The sequence below is a fragment of the Lipophrys pholis genome, assembly GCF_963383615.2.
Source record: "Lipophrys pholis genome assembly, chromosome: 1".
Lineage (NCBI taxonomy): Eukaryota > Metazoa > Chordata > Actinopteri > Blenniiformes > Blenniidae > Lipophrys > Lipophrys pholis.
Genome location: NC_137635.1, coordinates 4,999,593 through 5,015,956, shown reverse-complemented (window position 1 = coordinate 5,015,956; position 16,364 = coordinate 4,999,593). Strand labels below are relative to the sequence as shown.

The 16,364-nt window shown below is 39.8% G+C and overlaps 1 protein-coding gene across 2 annotated transcripts; it reads left to right on the top strand.

Moving 5' to 3' along the window:
• The first annotated feature begins 997 nt into the window (after window positions 1-997).
• On the top strand, window positions 998-16,025 carry lgi1b (leucine-rich, glioma inactivated 1b). 2 transcript variants are annotated; one of them, XM_080460288.1, is made up of 11 exons: window positions 998-1,061; window positions 2,513-2,727; window positions 2,905-2,976; window positions 5,952-6,023; window positions 6,454-6,525; window positions 9,209-9,280; window positions 10,089-10,258; window positions 10,406-10,570; window positions 11,541-11,761; window positions 12,903-13,149; window positions 14,332-16,025. In XM_080460288.1, the coding sequence occupies exons 1-11, from the start codon at window positions 1,032-1,034 to the stop codon at window positions 14,679-14,681; spliced, it is 1,686 nt and encodes a 561-aa protein (XP_080316414.1). In that variant the 5' UTR covers window positions 998-1,031; the 3' UTR covers window positions 14,682-16,025. The 2 variants fall into 2 exon arrangements, with proteins under 2 accessions (XP_080316414.1, XP_080316413.1); XM_080460287.1 differs by lacking the exon at window positions 998-1,061 and having other exon boundaries at window positions 2,105-2,727.
• The last annotated feature ends 339 nt before the right edge of the window (window positions 16,026-16,364 follow it).

Sequence of the window (16,364 nt, the reverse complement as noted above, 5' to 3'; positions counted from 1 at the left end):
CTACATTGTTTTGTATACCTGAAAGTTACATTTAGATGGTTGAATTAAAAGAAAAAATCTTTTTGAACTAATTTATTCTAAAGTAAATCATACTTTATCAATCCCCTGAGGAAAATTCTCTTTTAGTCCACATTTACCCATTCTATTAGTAGGATGCAGTGGGAAGTCACATTACAGCGCTCCATGGGGCTGGTGGGGGATCCAGGGTCTGCTCATTGACCCACATTGGTGACCTGTCTACAGTAGGAGTTGAACCTGTGAACTCCTAATGCCAAGTCAGCTTCTCTAACCCCTAACCTCTACTGCCCTAAAAACCTTACAAACTGGCTTATAACATTGACACTTATTCTAAAATGTCTTCTATTATTCCTTTTTTTCTAATAATCCAAGGGGATGATGACCAGATGAATGGATGGATGGATATTCCAAAAGTTTGTCTTAATGCCATGTTTCCAAAAAAACTACTGTACCTCTGATTATGTTTAAGCTTACAAATCTACAAAAGCTTTAATAATTTAATACAGACTTGAAGAAAATGCAGACTGACATAAGCTTCATAAACAAGTTAAAAAATATATAGTTTAAACTTCTTGCCAAAACTTATTTGTCAATGACACTGACATTTATCCACATTGGAGACTTAACTCGTCAATTATCTAATATCCTATTGGGAAAAGTCTATCATTTCTCATGACTTGGTGAATGGTCCATTGAACGTAACAGGAAGAATGTGGCTTCAACATGAGACAATAACTTTCATTTAGGATCAAACAGCCTAGCTACTCTTGATTAATCACCAATTATGAGCTCATATCAATAATTTCCACTGAGGGACAACAAGAGGGATGTATGTAGGCGTTGAGATAGTGGATGACACATAAAAGGGGTATTGTGCTGTTTGGATGCTGGGGTATAATTCAGTTCATGAGTTATGAGACATGGGGTGAGAGTTCACTTTGGACAAGGAACAAAAGTACAGTGTTTCAGGGCTTCCTTCAGCCCACTGAATTCAACATTGGACTGGATGTAGGATGTCGAGGACGATGGGAAGTGCGGGGCAGGTTTCAAATATTCATTTTCGTTCTTATTTTGATAGAAAGTTCTTTAAATCTAAAACTGACTGGCATATATAAATTCAGTTCATATTTGGATTTATTTTTTATATATTCTTTTCCTTACTTAATTTGTACTGCTTTTGTTCTATTTTTGCGTATTTTTTCTAACTTTACATGGATTGCTAAGTTGTTCGAGTCAGTCATATGATTGTTATTATTTTATTTTTTTATTATTTGTATTATTGTTATTATAGACTATATTTTAATTCTTTATTTAACTTATTACAATGCCGAATCCCCTTATTTATTTATTTTTTTTTGCAGTTTTTTTTTTTTTTTAATTCTTTATTGTCTGTAACAGTGATTTTTCTTTTTTATGGGTACTATGATGATAACCCTATGACCTGCTGGAAACCTTGAATTTCCTCTCTGGGGATGAATAAAGTCTATTTTTCTACTGTCTTCTACTTCTACTTATAGTACAGAAATGCTTTATCAATCCCAAAGGGAAATTATTTGCACTTTAAGTGTAAGTTGAAATATCAATAAGACAATTGACCAGTAAAAGTAAATATGAATATATAAGGCTACCGGTAAATGGTGACTAGTATAAGCATATAAGAATGGAATTGACAGAAAGAGACATACATTTTTACAAAGATTCTTCTTCTTCTTCTTCTTCTTCTTCTTCTTCTTCTTCTTCTTCTTCTTCTTCTTCTTCTTCTTATTATTATTATTATTATTATTATTATTATTATTATTATTATTATTTTATAGGGAAATGTGCAGGAATTGTAGGCTGTGGTTCTGCCCCCCCCTGTGGCAGCTTGTCTTCCTTTCAGAATCATTACTATGCCAAAGCCTGGAAGAAAAGAGGCATGTGAATGAGTGGGGCAGGTGCATTTGCACAGAGCCTCATGAATAGGAGCTTCCCATTAGCCATGCACGGCTCTGAAGCGCGCATGAATAATAGCTGGCAGAGCTGATAAAAAAAAGCGCACCTTGGGGCCTTCCTCCTCCTCCTCCTCCTCTTCCCCCTCCTCCTCTCCTCTCCCATCTCCCCATCTCTCTCTTCCTCTCCTTATTTCTTTCTCTTTCTCAATAATCCTTCATGGCCACCACATTTGATCCAAAATACAACTTTTCTCGAAGCGGAAATAAGGAGGGAGACAGATTCTTGCGTCGTGCGTCACTTTTCTAGGATTTTTTTTTCTTTTGATGTGTTTTTTTTTTTTTTTTGTCCCGCATTTGTAATCGTGCGCCCTGCAGAACCAATCCGCTGGACGGGTGCCTTCCTATTGAGACGCAGGCAGCATAGACACAAGCCTGCATCTCAGCGCCTGAGGAAAACATCCACTCATAGACAAGGCGAAGAAGAACAATAACAACAAATAGTATCTATCCGGCTGCTCCTCGCATATTTTATTCATTTATATATTTATTTTTTGGCCGGGAAGTTGCATGCGTTGGCCGCCGGAATGGGACACCCGGGCAGAGGCTGGGGAGGATGGACGCTCCTGGTGGGGCTGCTCGCTGTCAGCTCGGCTGTGGCGGACGGTCGGAGAGTGAGGCAGCCCAGATGCCCCGCTGGATGTACCTGCACCAAAGATAATGCCCTGTGTGAGAACGTCCGATCCGTGCCTCACACTTTCCCGTCGGACGTCGTCTCGCTGTAAGTGATGGATGATTTAATCGTGCCAAAACAATTACTCCAAAGAATGCAATATATTTCCAACTGACTTATGGTGATAGTACTTCATGGGCTTTTCTTTAGCTGTATATAAATGTTTGTTTTGTTTTTTTTCCCTGATGGATTCCTCTTTAATAATGTATTCCCCTCTTTAATCAGATCTTTTGTCAAGTCTGGATTCAATGAAATCACTGGAGGAAGCTTTGTTCATACACCTGCCCTACAACTGCTGTGAGTACTATCTATCTGTCTATCTATTTATCTATCTATCTATCTATCTATCTATCTATCTATCTATCTATCTATCTATCTATCTATCTATCTATCTATCTATCTATCTATCTATCTATCCCGTGTGGATGGCAGTAAACAATGAGGCCTGTCTCCCTTTAGAAGTTGTCTAGAGGCTAATATGCAGATTTAAAGGGGGGCTTCTCTTCTCTGTAATGGTGTCAGCATTATGCAATATACCACATGGCTACACCAACTAACAGCAGGAGCAGAGAAGATAGAAGCAGTGTGTGTGTGTGTGTGTGTGTGTGTGTGTGTGTGTGTGTGTGTGTGTGTGTGTGTGTGTGTGTGTGTGTGTGTGTGTGTGTGTGTGTGTGTGTGTGTGTGTGTGTGTGTGTGTGTGTGTGTGTGTGTGTGTGTGTTGAGTAGAGATGGAGTGGGAAGAGATAAACAAAGATTGTGTTCTTTTTCCACTCTTCTTTTTCTTATCCTGAAAAATTCCCCACACAGAAGCAGCAGCAGCCTGGTGATGGTCATGCACAAAATTGTGTGGTTTGTCTCGGGCAGTGCTTTCACTTAACAGCCCCGGTCCATTATGCATATTCGCAGGGCAAGAGTCTATTGAGCAAATTTGTCCATGCAAATCCACAAATTAACAGCCAGGCGGGCTCGACGGCGCTCTAATCACACTTCACGCCGTACATAATAGCGCGCTATCGCCAAGCGTCACTTTGTCTCGGCGAAGCATCTTTGTTGGCATCAGCTCCTTCATATGCTCAGATGACACTGAGTCGGTTGGAACGTGCACCAACTGTCAGATGGAGGCGGAGGTAGGAGCCGCCGTGCGTTGGAGGGACAGGCTCGTGACCGGAGGGAGGCTGGCTGTAACTGAAGACGGTGAATGAGGGATTCTGGCCCCAGCTGGTATTATTTACTGCTGAGGTGAAGAGCACTGTGTTAACCCTCATTAAGCAGTGGAGGCCTCCCTGTGGTCAAAATGAGCCGACTCGTGGTGCAAGGGTCACCCAGTGTAAGACCCCCCATGGACTTAAGAGATTACGCCAAGCTAACGACAGAAATATATACTGAATTAACAGTTTGCTCAATATGTTCAAGGGTTTTTAATTGTCATACCGTTCCACGTTTTCACATGACCTGGTACGAAATTCAGCTCCTGAGGTCCGGTCGACGCCGAAAACATAAATAGTGAAGAATGAAAAAGAATAAAATTGAAGTAAAATGTAAAATAGAATAGAAAAGCCATATAAAATAGGCACAATAAAATGATATGTACAGTGTTTATAAAGTGAACAGAAGGCAAATAAATAAATACATTAATTAATTAAAAAAATTCATGCAAAAATGCACTTCTGAATTTAAAAATTTGAGTTTGAATTCAATGTAACATCAGCTTATATTTGAATACAGAGAAAAGATAAATAGCTATCAAGATACAACACCATACGATAAGATGTGATAGTTCTTTCTTTTTACCACTATGGGGAAATGCCCACTGTTACAGCAGCAACTGGCCAATAAATAAGTAGAACAGTGGCAAAAGAAAATAATACGAATAATCATAATAAAATGATAAGTATTTAAAACAATAATGGTAAAATATCTCAAAAAAGTAAACTATTCCTGAACAGTTTGTAATAATTATAATAAAACATTTTATTCAAAGGCGCCTTTCAAACCACTTACCTAAAAAAGTTTAACATTCAACATAAAAACATAAAAAATGTGTTGGTTACTGTTACACCCATAATATATATAAGACTTTCAGGCATCTGATCACATGAAATATTCTACAATGTTGAGACACAGTGTTTTGATCAAGATTAACAGAAAAAACATGAAACATTTCAGTATCTGTAAAATATATAAAATATTATATTGCGATTTCTCAATTTGAACTAAGTTACAGACCACAAAAAAAAACAACTACCCTTTTCCACTGTGTTGTCATATTGTGAGACGATACAAGGACACAGAAGGAATAATGGAGCACAGTAAAGACAGAGTAGTAAATGTCACCCCATGAGTTGCCCCGAGGATGGTAAAGTGTCAGATTTCTCGTACACACTCTGCTGGTGTGTGTTTTTCCTGTTAGCCTTCTCCCTGCTGTCGTACAGTGTTGATGGTTCAGGGTAGGAGGGACCTCCTGAGTGTGTGTGTGTGTGTGTGTGTGTGTGTGTGTGTGTGTGTGTGTGTGTGTGTGTGTGTGTGTGTGTGTGTGTGTGTGTGTGTGTGTGTGTGTTCGACGTTGTCGAGGAGGAGGATTTCGTGGTTTAACAGCCAAATAAATGCATCAGAGACAATGAAGAGGAAGCCGTTTCTCTTGTCCGCTCGTGAAGGAAGTGAGAATATCTCTTGTTTTCATCCAGGCAGTAACCGCACGCTGTGGGTGAAAACACTGAATGAGTCTGCTGTCAGCTCCAGTCTCACGCTGCATCTGTTTATCCGTTTTACTTTCAGAAGTAATGTCGCTGCTCTGAAGAGCTGGCACATACCAAGATTTATCAACCTGAAATAGATATGAAATATCTGGTCCCAAAACAACAACCACGCTAAGGAATCTTCCTGATTTCTATATTACCAGTTCCCCTTCTTCTTCTTGTTTTTCCATGGTATTATTCTCTGCTGGGTAAAATGTTGACATCCACAGGGCGACGCCACGTAAAGAAGCAGCATGCGCGAAATGAGACAGCCTCGACAAATCGGCATGCTTGTGCTGCGGTTACTTCTTACATGCGCCCGCTTGGATAAATATGAGAAAGCTGTTGCCTCGAAACAAGCCTGGCGTCATGTGTCTTCACTTTCTCCAAGGTCATACCGACTCCAGTAAACATCACATCTGATCTGTTCTACACACCAAAAAACGGAGCCCAGATCCAATTCGCCGATATGCCAATTCAGTTTAGAAATATAAAGAGAAATGTTTGAGTGTGTTTTAAATGTGTTTTCTTTCTCAGATTGTTTACGGCAAACTCTTTCGACCTCATTGATGAGGATGCATTCATGGGTTTACCACATCTTGAATACCTGTAAGTACTTTCTCTTCCCTTGTTTGGATTTTGTTCGTTATGCCACTTATTATTATTAATCAGACACACTTTCAGTCCAAAGTTTAAAAAGTTTCACTCAGTTAGCATGTATGATAACATTTTGGAGATTCAATACAGGCTGATGCTCGACCTACAAACACATTTATACAGAATTTACTTGAACAACTTCTTAAACAACTTAACTATTTTTATTTTTTGTCTCTCCCAGCTCAGCTCCGAACTTGTAGAATACTTTAAAATACTTTTCAATGCATGCAGTGCTGTAAAACGTGCCTTTACGTTGACATAATTCCCTTTGTACATCCATTAAATAAATCGTCTCACGGGGTCACACAAGGTGACACTATAGTTTTGTGTAATTTGTGTGAATACGTTTAACGAATTCTCCTTCGCCTCTTGTCATTTGCAGATTTATTGAAAACAACAAGATTGAATTGATATCCCCACACGCTTTCCGGGGCCTGAAAACACTCATACATCTGTAAGTATCTTACTTTATTTTTGTTTATGTGGAAATAAGTCTTCATTATCCTTTCGCATTCTTTCTTTCTTCCTTTGATCTTTCTATACCTCGCTCTCCATCCTGGCTTTCCTTTATCTCATTACTTCCCCGCCGGTCGTGATTACCTTCCCGATGCTAACAGAATGCATCGTCGCATTCTCTGCAGAGTGACTTTTTTTTCAAAATGCAGCAGTTTGAGGAAAATGTAATTTCATATTAACATTCATGGCATTTTCTTCCAGACTGTGCATAAATTTACCTTTTCTGTCACCGGATCACTTTGTCACCCGTCTGCTCTGCGACGGTAAGCGGAACTGACTGCTGCTGCCAGTGGTCAATTCCCAAGGTGGCTGAAGAGAGAAGCTGGATCAGGTTACTGAAGGGCAGAGCTGGACATCTAATTCCAATTGCAGATTGGTTCGCTGCATATTCTCGATGACGAGATTGAGTTAGTCTATATAGGGGTAGTGGCGGCCCAAAGGTAAATCCCATTGCTGATGGGTTACCGCTGCAGGTCATTATCGAGGCTCTTAAAATCAGGTTGCATCAGGATATCTGTCATAGAACTTATTCCGAATCAAATGTGTCGATGTATTGATTCGATGTGTTCGACCCCTGGAGCTAAGATCATCCATAACCTACAATATTGCTCTATTATTATGGTCATTTTACTATTGATATGAAAAACTAATCCCCTCTTTAACAAACAAAAAAAAAATGCTTTAAAGTTTAGTTTAAGTAGTGACCGGAGGCATGAATACAGCAAAAGTAGCACAGTGATGTCTGGAAAGATCATTTCATAATCGGGTTTTTGTTTATTAGTTTGTGTAGACAGATTCTATTGTGAATGTGATAATTAAAGCACGGGGTCTGTAGTAACAGTGTCCAAGGAAACATTAGCCTGTAATGAAGCCGAGGAACACATTATGCAGGGAAACGCCAGACAACACCCTCTGAGACCCGCTTTCGCAAACACTTCATGAAGCGCTAAGCGTGCCAAAACTAAATGCAGCAGAGAACGTGAGCGACCTCCAGGTCACGTCTAAATATAACTGTCCTGTAACCTCAAACCCAGTGACCGATAATCAACATTCGACTCCTGAACAGGTTGACCTTTGCACATTTTGTGCTTACGCAATGCAGGAAAAAACTAATGACATGTGTCCTTCATCTCAAGCCACATTTCCACTGCGCAGAATGTGCCGGTATGGTACGGTACAGTGAAGCATACCCAGACCCAAATCTGTTGCGCGTTTCCACCGCAGAGAATACGGTTAGAATATAGGCGGGATTGTGAGCGCCGCAGATACGTGACGCAACAGTAGTTTCCAGTCTGGTCCGGTCCGGGTCCCAAACGGAAGGGTGACGAAAAGTCGTAACCCTTTGGTACGGTTCTTTGACATACACAAACGAAAACGTCAATTTCAACTTTTTTTTCCAGCTTGTGGTATATGTAGCACAAATTTTTTGTTCTCTACTTTCTAGTAGTTTTAGAAGTATTTAGATGTTATAGTTATAAATAAGTGTGGTTATGAGACGTACATGCCAAATAATGTCAACAGTGACTTGATAGGAGTGAAGTGGCAATGCAAAAGTATTCATAGATACAACAAATTTTATTTATTATTCTCCTTTACTAACGACTTTCATTGCAGTAACTAGAAGCAACAGGCTAAGGAATCAAAACAAGAATATAAACGCTTGCAGAAAAACACTGATATATGAAGAAATCAGAAATCAAAGCGTTGGCTGGTTGGAATCTGTTGCATGCAAAGACTATCTGCAGTACAGGGTGATTGATCTGTGACTGAAACTACTTAAAATCAAGCAATTAAATAAAAATCTATTTACAATAAACTCAGAATTATTGGTGTATTACTGCTTTTCATTCCTACCGAGTTTCTAACTTAGAAAAGTAAACAAACTCCACACAAAATAGATGAATAAACAGCATCGCAGGGCACTTTAAATGCATCGCACACATTAAATACATTATTAAAGGGCAGAGACTGGCGTCCTGTCGGAGTCCTATCCACTGTGCTCTAACCTAATCTGTTTGGAGAGAGCGTTCTTGCACAAACTTTAAATAAAATGGTCTCTCGTCTCCGGAAAGGCCTTGTATCAAATAAATAATGCAGCTTTCATGAATTAGGCTGACATTTCATTTCATTCGCCTCTCGCTCTGTTTGAGAGTTCAGTCTCTCAGTCACAAATGAAAAGTCCCTGTCGTGTCTGTCCTCGCTGCTCGGTCTTTACTTGGCTGGCAGAGAGACAAGAAACTTAAGGTCCCTGGCAAAGGGGAGGGTTGTGTGAGGTGGTTCAACAAATAAAATAGTGATATGGGCTTTCAGTCTTGGCATGGCTGATATTAACATCCAACAGAATCAATCCGCCACTGATTGTCTGGCTCTCTTCCACTTCACTGCTGATAATTTCAAGCACCTGTTATTTGATTGCGCCGTGCCAAAAGAATGAGAGTGGAAGATTTGTGTCTTGATCTTTACTTTGCCGAGACTGGTTGCTTGTTATTTTGTGTTTATTCCTCCACCTCCTCAAATCAATCATGCCGACGTCCAATGAAAAGCGGCATCCATCGTCGGCAGACACACAGTCGACTTCTAACCTAATCACCGTGTGTATTATTTTCCTCTTTGTTGATTAGGAGTCTGGCTTACAACAACCTTGAGACGCTGCCCAAGGATGTTTTCAAGGGAATGGATGCTCTGACTAAAGTGTGAGTTTTTATTTCAATACAATTTATCTTCACATGCTCATTAGTCCTGAACGTAATATAAATGTGATCCTACTCTTTCATTGCATTTGCTATTTTATTGATTCCTGCTTGCTTCTGTTACATCCACTGTAAGTTTGATTAGAATTGATTTCAAAACATATGAGTGTAATGTTTTCAACTTAGGTTTGTGACATGAGGCTGAAGAGGACTTGCTGAATATAGAATTTAGTCTTGATCTTCTCTCTTCTCATGACATGGCAGAATAAATATAATCTTTAAAGATCATCGCACTGAAAAGAAGTCCAAAAGGATGAGAAAGAAACGACAGAGCCATGTGCTAAAAAAAAATTAAATGAGCAGCTTTGGAAAATAAAACACAACAGAGGGAAGTGGGGACAATCAAAAGTAGATGATAATCCAAATCAGAGAGGAGGAAAGCTTGGGTTAAGAAGCTGGAATCCTAATGTAAACAAATGGTAAACAAGTCAATTATGGAGAAAAGTGTCAGATCCTGGCTTTGGTCCCACTGAAACAATCAACCGGAATAATGTCTGTGTCTGTGGATTCAATACACTCATCTAAAGTTAATAGCTATTCAAGCTGAGAGTGTGATGAAGGGAGGCTACCCTGGAGATAAGACGATTGTTGTGGCTGTGTTGGCCTGAAGCCAAATTGCCGCCATGTGAGATGGAGAGAGAGAGGGAGCGAGGGAGCGAGGGAGGGAGGGAGGAAAATAGTCCATGCCTGAACTGCACTTTTCCGGAAAACATCCTCTTGTTACTCCAATACATGTGATCTATGAACGCAGGGATCTGCGAGGCAACAACCTGATATGTGACTGCAAGCTGAAGTGGCTGGTGGAGTGGATGCACCACACCAACGCCACTTTGGATCAGATCTACTGCAGCGGCCCGCCCGTTCACCAGGGGAAGAAGATCAACGACCTGCTGCCGCACTCATTTGACTGCCTCACGGCAGGTAGGACTCCCTGTTGTTCACAGCCATTGCTCTCTGTTTTCCCAGCATCTCTTCATCGACACTGTCAGCGCCTCACATACGTGTGCAGAGATAATCCTGCACAGTCACACAAATATTTGTCTTTTTTTCATGTCATTCTTTTCGCAGAATTTGCTTCTTATCAGTCGATGAAGTTTGAGTCGATTTCGGTGGAGGCATTCACCTTTGGTAAGGAGCAATATGTCGTGTTTGCCCAGCCCTTTGCTGGGACATGCAGTTTCCTGGAATGGGATCACGTCGAGATGACCTTCCGAACTCATGACACCATCCAAAGTGAGTTGAAAAACAGATAAATTGAAATGTATTCTGAGAAATTGTTTCCACATTTTAATGCCACAAAGCATGTAGTCATTAATGAAAAGATGTAGGGGAGGCAGTAGTTTAAACATGTTTTTGGTGGAAATGATGTAAAGTGCCTTGTCACACTTTTGTAAGCTTTATTCTGTGCAGGTATTTTTTAGTAAATTAATAAAGTTACATGTCACTAATTATAATTCTGTGAAGCTTTCTGGACATGTTATGTACCTTTTACTAGTGCTGTCAATCAATTAAAAAAAACAAAAAAACTAACTAATCACACAATTTTCTGTAATTATTTGTGATTAATCACAATTTTTCTAGCTTGTAATACATATTTATTCTTGGAAAACCATAGAATTAATGTAGACTCAACACACAAACAATTTAAATTCAAAACTGTTTTCATAACTTCCTTTTAGCTTTGAACGAATGCTGTTACTCACTCTCCAAGTTTGGACAAAAAAATTTAATGCAGTTTGGTGGCTACTGGTCAGTCAACATGACAACCTGCTGTTTTCCTGCAAAATTACTTCTGCGGTTGTTAAATTCAGCTTTCACTTTCACTTTCGCTTATTTCAACGAGTCATCAGGCAACTTTTACATTATTATATATAATGTCATTCAGTATTCTGCTGCTCTGTAGCCAAGGTGTTGCACCCATAGACGGATGCACCGATAAAGGAGTAAAAGAAAAAACTGAAGTAAACAAAACTGCATTTTTAACAAAAAAACTTTTTACGAGTTAAACGTTTTAAATCAGTTCATTAAATGAACGCATTATTTTTGACAGCACTACCAATGCAGACTTTCTATAAAGGCCTTGTGTTGGGATTTAATGGCATCAAGTGGTGAACTGAAAAACACATTGCACCAAATCTGTTAAATATCGAAGGTTTATTGTGTTTTTTTTGGTTTTTTTTCCCTTTTCGCATTTCCCGTCAAGGCACCTCCACTGTTGTCTGCAAGCCCATGGTGATCGACAACCACCTGTTTGTCATCGTGGCCCAGTTGTTTGGCGGCTCACATATTTACAAGCGGGACACCTCTGCCAACAAGTTCATCAAAATCCAAGACATCGACATCCTGAAGATTCGCAAACCCAACGACATCGAGACTTTCTTGGTCGATGGAGAGTCGTTCTTTGTCATCGCCGACAGCTCAAAGGTTGGTGTTTTCACATTTATTCATCCACGCACGCTCACATTCACACTTACGTAACTGAGTCAAATCCATGCGCGAGCATGGCGTGCACACAGAAGAAACTTGAACTTGAATCTTCGTACTGTGAGGCAGACTTGGGCTCTGTTTACATGACTTTTTTTTAAAGTGAAAATGCTAAACATTCATGGAGTTTTGGGTGAACGTTTACACAACAACGGTGCTCGGAGTCACTGAACTTTTCGAAAATGCAGACTGGGAACGCTGCTACAGCACATGCATGCCACAAGTAAATACTTTATCGGCACATTTGTAGATGGACGATAACAACAATGTTTGCCTCCAGAGTGTCATGACTCCAAGTCCATATTCTCCTGGGACTTTTATTTTGACAGTCACCACAATCCAACTTGGTCGTCTGTCCATACAAATGTTTGTGTACTTTGATTGTTAATGGTTTCATTACAAACACAACCAAGAGCACCCACTAGTGGCCCGGCAGTCTAACAACATTGTTTTCGTCCGTACAGCCATTTCCTCGTTTTCCAAAACATTGCAAAGCCTTTCTGAAACGAAAACACAAAAACGATGGGTTTTCACTTGAAACGCTGTCATTTAAACGATGTCTTATATTTCCTGTATATCCCTGAACTTTTTTTTTTTTCCAGCTAATCAAACCGATCGCTATATTGTTTTTAGATACGAGACTAAAAGCTCTTGTACGTGATTCCAGAATATTGTGTAGGTGTTTTTGTGTCCAAACCCTGTATGAATTAAGCTCCTCTAATCTTCTGTTCCCACCATGTCAGCCAGTCTTTCCCCCGGTGTCCTTCTCTGCAGCATGTCAGTTTGCGTCTGCTCCTGTTGATTAGGCTTGTATTGCCAAATGTTCACATATGCTCTCACATATGCTTGGGGACACTTTGTGGTTTGTACACACACACGAGCGCACGCACACACACACACACGCGCACACACATTTAGTTTCCTCGATTTGCTGCCTATTTTTTGTCATTCTCTAATTGTTTTGTCTTTTTTTTTTTATCTCGACTAATAAAAATCTGTTTATTACATTAAAAAAAGAAACCTGACACAGGTTGAAATTTTTATTTTTAATCTTTTTCATATTGTCTTTTTAAATTTCCAGGCTGGCTCCACGACAGTGTACAAATGGAACGGCAATGGCTTCTACTCTCATCAGTCGCTGCACCCTTGGTACCGGGATACAGATGTGGAGTACCTGGAGATCTCCAACAAGCCCCACCTGATTTTATCCAGCAGCTCGCAGAGGCCTGTGGTGTACCAGTGGAACAGGAGCCAGAAACTGTTTGACCGCAGGACTGACATCCCGGATATGGAGGACGTCTTCTCAGTCAAGCATTTTGTGGTGAAAGGTGAGAGCTGCAGTTTGAATACCAGCACGTGTGCGTCGTGATTATGATTATGATTATGATCATGCACCACACTAGTAAACTGTAGTTAAAAAAAAACTCACACACACACAAAAAAAGGATCATCTGCCAACATGACTTAGTTTGTCATTCTTTATATACTGTAGCTATCACTATTCAGTCTTCAAGGCAGTGATTCTCCCCTGGAGGACACAAAGTGCTTTGGGGTGTGCAGCAGCAGGAGGAATCTGGGACATCAGGAGTAAGGCTTTACCCAGCAGGGCCCCCCTTTTTTTGTTTTGGGGGGGGGGGGTAGAAATTATAATAGAAAAACATAAAAGGAGGCATTTTTATTTTTATTACTTGACTTGTTGAATTTGAATGATAAATATACCATAACTATAACAACAGTGGCAGACTGTTTACAAAGACTTACATGATTGCCAAAACAATGTTTGTCAATGTGAAAAAGATTAGAAAACCTGGCTTGTAAACATAAATTAGAACTTGGTTTGTGACAAAACTTCAGCAGGGGGGAGAAGTTTGGTGCAAACCCTGCGAGTTGGGGCTTTTAACGACTCTGATTTCTGTATATTTAAGTATTACTGCTAAAAACACAGCAAATTAGAAAATCACTGTCCAGGATATAACTGACAATTTCAATGCTTTGGCAAAAAAAAGAAAAAAAAGAATTCCATGTTAGAATTCTCCAATCATGAGCTTTTTAACTATTATTTAGCACAACTCACACAATAGGGATTTGTTATCTTATAAACACAAGAACTGGGAAAGTGTGATGTTGAATTCACAGAGTCTTCAATGCTAAAATATAATGCATGTTGTGTGTTCAATATGAGGGTCAACATTATCCCTAATGTGGTTGATTTAATAAAAAGCATTTATGACCGACAGTCTTAGTTGTAATTTATCACTCTGGATCGCTCAGCATTTCACAAGGCATCCATGTTGAAGGTTGTAAGAGGCAATCCCATTAAATCTCTCCATAATTCATAGCTGTATAATGCTATCTGCACTTTTTCTCTGTTCATTCACGGGAACCTGTTTAAGCTCTTACTGGTAGAGCAAGTATTTGAGGATTACATAAACTGTTTTGGTGAGCTCTTCTATTTCAGGTCCGGCTTGTTTAAACTAAACAGTCTCCTTGAATCTTTGTCTTTCTCAAAGGTGATCTATTTATATGCCTGACAAGATTCATCGGGGACTCCAAGGTGATGCGCTGGGACGGTGCCATGTTTAAAGAGGTCCAGACATTTCCTTCCCGCGGGTCTATGGTGTTCCAGCCCGTCTCCATCGGCAACTGGCAGTACGCCATCCTCGGCAGCGATTATTCACTAACGCAGGTTTACCAATGGGACACCAAGAGAGGCCAGTTTGTCCCATCCCAGGAGCTGAATATTCAGGCGCCCCGAGCGTTCTCTGTGCTCTCCATTGACAACAGAGTGTTTCTGCTTGCATCCAGCTTCAAGGGGAAAACGCAGATATACGAACACCTCATGATCGATTTGAGCAATTAAATCAAGTTATTTTTGATCAGGAAAGACCAGCAATTTTACATAAAAGCATCCGTCCGCCAAACCGCATTCGCTGTCTACGTGCATCAATCAGATTTCATCAGATTTTTCTAATATATTTCTGGATTTTTAAACTAGTTTAGGAATGAGATTAATGACTGACCGATTCTCTTCACTTTGAGAAATCGACGTACATCCTGCGACATTGCTACTGTACAGTATTTTACACGATCCCTGATAGCTAGCGTTTGCAAACCTTGTGCGACTGGTTGACTTTGATAAAGTACTTTCTATTTTTCTTGACACCTTTTTACAACGTTTGAAAAATATTACCAGCAAAAATATCCGCACGGGTGTTCAAGCTTTTTAACTCCTCCGTATGTGACTTCGATTGCATCGATCATTGATTGATGAGTCGTGACATTTATTTCCTCAAAAAATATTTTAAAATACTTCATCATTTAGGACGAGATGTTACCTTCTTCTCGTAAGGACTATTTGTCTCTATAGGTTCATCTCAGCAGCAGTTTACTTTCCAGAAGTGGAAGATCGCCAACTTTTCTTTTTCAATTTGAATCTACGATTTCCTCCTGTGTTTGGCGATATAATGACAACACAGTGGCTGTGCAACTTTTAGCAGCTCAAACTGTAAAATGTTAGTTTCCCTCAGGGGTTAACCTTATAACTGACCTGTAAAATTTATTAAACACTGTGAGGGAAAAAAAAAGAAAGAAAGAAAGAAAGCAATAATCTCTCTCCTGCCTGTTTTCAATTGAGCAAGACTGTATGTATGATACGGACACTCGTGGTGTGGAGTTCCCATGAATGACTTACTGGAAGCATCCCACTGTGCCACCAGGCGCTCTCTCTTTCACTGCTCTCTTGCCCCCTTTCTCCCTAATTGACAAAAAACCATTGTTGTCTTTACTCCGCGGCTAAAAGCCAACCACTGTGCAGCACACGCTACCTGTGCTTTCACACAGTTCCACTTATTCAGACTCAAAAGAAACTGAATATTGATAACGAGTAACTTCACTGACAACAATCTGCCAAAAAATAATGTTTACTTTTTTTTGTTTTTTCGTTTGCAGTGCTGTGCAAATTATATTACTTTTCTAGGTAGATGGGACCACACTGTGCGTGAGTGTGTGTGTGTATTTGTAATAAGCTGTGTGATTCCGTGTAGACTTCTTAGCATAACAATTAAAATTCAAAGTTACATTCATCCTGAGCATTGACTTACGTATCCGTTCAATCTAGTTAGAGGAGAGTAGTGGGTGTTAGCCAATCCTGTGTCATCCTGCTCAGTGTATTTTATGTACAGTGGTAATAAAATACTAAAATGCTAAATGAGAAATCTCATTCTTGAGCCGACATCGTTCACCCTGACCTAGACAATGTAAGTGTTTTGTTTTTGTTTGTTTTACAGTGCAGTGCAGCTTAGTGCATGTGCTTTCTATTTGAGCCATGATGGATTTTGGGTTTCAGAAATAGAAAACTGATTTCACATGAGCATTAGAATTAAATTTAAAACTCTGTGCAGTTTGCATGTTTTCACTGTGTATCTTTCTGTGTATTTCTCTTCCTCTCAGTTCAATCCTCACACAGTGGTTTGAGAAATCAATGCATTTGTGCGTCTAAAACTGATTTGGGCATTGTGTGGAAAAAAGAAAAAAGCATGCAGGA